Below are 4,548 nucleotides of genomic sequence, written 5' to 3' on the forward strand. Positions count from 1 at the left end.
GAGCAGGAGCAGCAGCAGGAGCAGGAGCAGGAGCAGCCGCAGGAGCAGCGGCAGGAGTAGCAGCAGGAGCAGGAGCAGGAGCAGGAGCAGCAGCAGTAGCAGCAGCAGGAGCAGCAGCAGCAGCAGCAGACCTTGAGGTGGAGCTGGTTGACTGCCTGCTGCTCCCCCCCCAGCAGCGCAATGAGAAGTTCTAGAAAAGCATAAAGGGCATAGACTTCATAGCCTTCTCTGATTCCCCGCAGCCAGAGGCCCTTCCAGCCACCGCTGCCTTGCTGCAGCGCTGCTGCTGCTGCTGCTGCTGCTGCTGCTGCCGCTGCAGCGCGGCCCGGCACCTCCCCTCCAGCTGCTGCTGGCCCAGCGCCCGACGCGGAAACGGCAAAAGGGCTGTCCGCTGCAGCAGGAGCTGCTGCAGCAGCAGGAGCTGCTGCAGCAGCAGCAGCAGCAGGCGAGCAGTAGAGAAAGGCCAGCAGGGAAGTTGCTGCATACACTGGCACTATCAGGATTATGCGGAGGGCGAGGGTCTTGGGGGCTGTTTGGACAGTCCCTGCTGCTGCTGCTGCTTTGCTGCTGCTGCTGCTGCTGCTGCGCTGCTGCAGCAGCAGCCGGCAGCCGTGGGCCAGCAGCGGCAGCAGAGACAACACGCAAGCAGCAGCAGCGCCAGCTGTAGCAGCAGTTGAGTAGAAGGAGCTTTGAAGAACTGCAGACATAGCGCCAAATTCAAAGCCCTAAACCCTAAACCCTAAACCCTAGATGGGGCCTCAAAGATCATCGCTAGTCCCAGCGACTGCCGCCAAACCCTTTACCCTAAACCCTAAACCCTCGCAAATAGGGCAGGCAACCAGCGCTTGCAGTGTAAATACTAAAAAAGTAAATGGAGATGTCTAAAGATATTAAGGCTTGGGGTTTGGGGCTTAAGGTTTAGCCCTACGAATCGCTCGCGGCTGCTGTCTATGCGACTTGCTGCTGCTGCTGCTGCCGCTGCTGCTGCTGCTGCGGCTGCGTTCGCTGCTCTGGCTGGCCCCACATTTGGGCTGCTGCAATGAAAATCCTTTTATATAATGTTTTTCAATTAAATTAAACTGAGAAATAAACTGAAAAAGCCGCCTTAAGCCCTAAACCCTAAACCCTAGTCGGGTGTCTGTACACCCCAGGGTGTCGGCACTGGTCAGCCGCTCGTTGGGGCCCATTTTCCTTCTTTGAGTTCCTCTTTGATTCCAAAACCCTAAACCCTAAACCCTAAATACATTTTAAGGGTTAAGGGCTTACAGATCTACCTTCTCTCATGTAGAAGATTAGGTTTTAAGCTTAGGGGTTAGGGTTTAGGGTCTGTGGCCGCGACACACAACGGCTGTCTGTACGCCCTGCGTGATCTCCATCTAAAAAGAGTTCTTCTCCTCTGCTTTTATAATTTAAGGGTTTAGGATTTGATGAATAACATATTCTGCTGAATTTGAGTGTTTAAAGCGTTCTGAACTATGCATTAGGCCGATTTTTAGGGTTTAGGGTTTAGGGTTTTAGGGTTTACTGAATTACGCAGCAGGCTGAAAGCTGCTGCTTCCAAGAAGCGCTCCGTGAGCTGGTCTTCCTGACTCTAAACCCTAAACCCTAAACCCCAAATCCTAAACCCTTAATCCTAAACCGTAGACCCTAAACCCTAATCCATAGTTCGTAAACCCTAAACCCTGAACCCTAAACTCTAAACCCTACAAGTTAAACCCTCCGCCCTAAACCCTAGACCCTCATAAAAGGATTAAATGGAGGCAAAGGAAGCAAAGTGTCGAAAACGGAAATGCGAATTTGATGGATTTGTTCAAGACATTCATGAAGACTCCCAGGAATAAAAAAAATATAAAATAAAAGAATTAAACTAATGAATTTAATTTAATTTAAATAAAAAGGTTTTAAATATTTGTGCAAGCAGCAGCAGCCGCCGTTTGCAGACACTTGCGTGCTGCGCCCGCCACGTGTACGTACACTCCAAAATGCAACATTTTCAAATTTCCGCTTTTGCAGATTTTGCAAATTAAACATTCCATTTGAATTTAAAAGTTAAAAATAAAAATGCAGATATGCAAAATAAACAGATATGCACATCTAGAGGCTTATAAAAGTAAATATAATTCGCCTAAAAAGGCAAATAAATTCATTTAAAAAACAAATATATATCAGTGCATGCATTTTAGCAGCAAGTATATGTTGAATGCATGAATCAAGGTAATAAAAATATATTAAATGCATGCATCTCAGCAATAAATATACATTGAATGCATGCATTGAGGTAATTAATATATGTTAAATGCATGCATTTAAGCATGAGAATTTGCTTTTTCCTGAGTAAAATATACTTATCTCCGCATGCTTTTATTTGCATGCAGAGCAGCACAAGTAAAAGCAAAGTTGCATGCATGCCGCATGCATGCTGCATGCATGCGTTTGGAGGCGAGTAAAAGCAGCAAAACTACCTATTTGAAATTTTCTTTCTTGTTGCACATTTGGGGCTTTTTGCATGCAAAGTCTGCAGCTCATTTTCTCGAAACGAATTCAAAATGATTTGTTTAAATTCCAAAAGCCCAAACTAGTCCTCAGCAGGGGCCCCGCGGCTCTGCCTGCTGCGCCCCACAGCGGCCCCCGAAAATGCGCAGCAAAAAACCGCAAGAACAGCAGCAGCAGCAGCAGCATTAGGAGCAGCAGCAGCAGCAGCAAAAGGCACTGTGGGGCCAGAAAGGATAAAAACGCAAAAAGTCCTCAAATTCTACAATTAATTGCCAGGAAAACGCGTATAAGAACTCTTTTTCGATAAATGATAATTAAAATTATAAATGAGAACTAAAATGATGAATGAGAATTAAAATTAAAAAATTAAAACTAAAACAGTTGTTAAACTCCGAGTTCGGCAATTGAACCCGGGTCTTCCGCGTGACAGGCAGAATTACTAGCCACTATACTAACTCGGACTGGCGGCTGCTGCAGCAACTGCAGCAGCAGCAGCACCAGCAGTTGCAGCAGCAGCAGCAGCAAACGCAGCAACCAGAAAACATGATGCTAATGCAGCGGTATCAGCGCAAGCAGCTGCAGCAGCAGCTGAAGCAGCATCAGAGGCGGCAACAGCAGCAGCAGCAGCAGCAGAATTCTGTGAATTAGTCAACTGGCCGCAGTAACAGCAGGTACAGCGACCGAGCAAAGCAGCAGCAATAGGTGCTGTTGCTGCTGCAGCTGGAGCATTGCTGCTGCTGCAGTTACGAGTGTTACTGCTGCTGCAGCTACTATGTTGCTGCTGGTGCGCCTACGATGTTGCTGCTGCTGCGCGCACAATGTTACTGCTGCTGCTCCCTTTCCCTCCAGTCCGAGTTAGTATAGTGGCTAGTATTTCCGCCTGTCACGCGGAAGACCCGGGTTCAATTCCCGGACTCGGAGCTTTTGCTTCTTCGTGTTGCTGCATTTGCAGCCGCACCAGCAGCAGCACCAGCAGCAGCAGCAGCAGCAGCGGCAGCTGCAGCAGCACTGCTGCGGATAAGGAACGTTTTGTCTCTCCCCTCTTCAAGGAGGCGAATTCCCCTTTTTTTAGCCCCACTGGGTCTCTCCTGAAAGGATATATTTCAGTGCAGTATTGGGCATTAGGGTCTAGGGTTTAGGGTTTAGGGTTTAGGGTACATGGTTTGGACCTTCTGCGGAGGCGTGGGGGCCCCCTTGGGGGCCCCTGGTAGCGCTAGCGCGCAGCAGGCGTGTGCAGCAAAAGAAGCTTCAAATGCCATATTTGTTGAGGGGTAAAAAGAGAAAAAGTTGGTTTTGTTCAGGTTTATTTTATCTGCTATTCAGGTGTATAGGCAGCTCAGGTCGTGCGCGCCTTCTGCTGCATGCAGTGCTTGAGCTGCAGCAGCAGCAGCAGAAACGACGGCGGTATCCGCTGCTGCTGCTGCTGCTTGCAGCAGCAGCAGCTCCTCCACAAGGCATAGAGCAGCAGCTGCGGCGGCAGCGGCAGCACCGCCTCCCTCAGCAGCAGCAGAGGGCGCGGCCGCGGCAGCTGCAGCTGCAGCTGCAGCTGCAGCAGCAGCAGTAACGATAGCAGTTCTTATCTCTTGTGAACTTAGAGACTACGGCAGTGTTGGCCGCAGTCTACTGCAGCAGAAGCACAAGCAGCAACAGTAGCAGCAGCTGCAGCAACAGCAGCAGCAGCAGTGTATCAGCAGGAGCAGCAGCAGTAGCAGCAGCTGCTGCAGCAGGCGGAGGGCAGCATCAGGTATCCAAGTAGCAGGCGCAGCGCAGCAAGTTCGCGCGCCTGGAGCGGTGGCAGCAATTGCTGCAGCAGCAGCAGCAGCAGCAGCAAATGCTGCAGCAGCGCACTGCCGCTGCAGCGGCGGCCACTGACAATAGCCGACACTAAATGGTGTCTAGTCCCCCACAAGGGTCGGGGGGCCCCCAGGAGGGCCCCCCACGGGGGCCCCCCGGAGACCCAGCTCAGGGTAATCCCACGTGGCCCCCTTCTACTGCACTATCGGCTTCTCCGACGCTGTCTGAGTTGCCTGCTGCTGCTGCTGCTGCAGCAGCAGC

General features: G+C 50.7%; 1 protein-coding gene across 1 annotated transcript in view; it reads right to left on the bottom strand.

Moving 5' to 3' along the window:
- The window catches only part of ETH_00033465 (uncharacterized protein), a gene marked incomplete at both ends in the record, with an annotated part of 3,134 nt that extends 2,427 nt beyond the window's left edge, over positions 1-707 (bottom strand). The window contains one exon of the mRNA XM_013377641.1: positions 132-707. Within this exon, the coding sequence (XP_013233095.1) occupies positions 132-707 (576 nt within the window). The remainder of the gene's footprint in view (positions 1-131) is intronic.
- Positions 708-4,548: the final 3,841 nt, after the last annotated feature.

Source organism: Eimeria tenella, genomic scaffold (assembly GCF_000499545.2).
Source record: "Eimeria tenella Houghton genomic scaffold, Eth_scaff591, whole genome shotgun sequence".
NCBI classification, from domain to species: Eukaryota; Apicomplexa; class Conoidasida; order Eucoccidiorida; family Eimeriidae; genus Eimeria; species Eimeria tenella.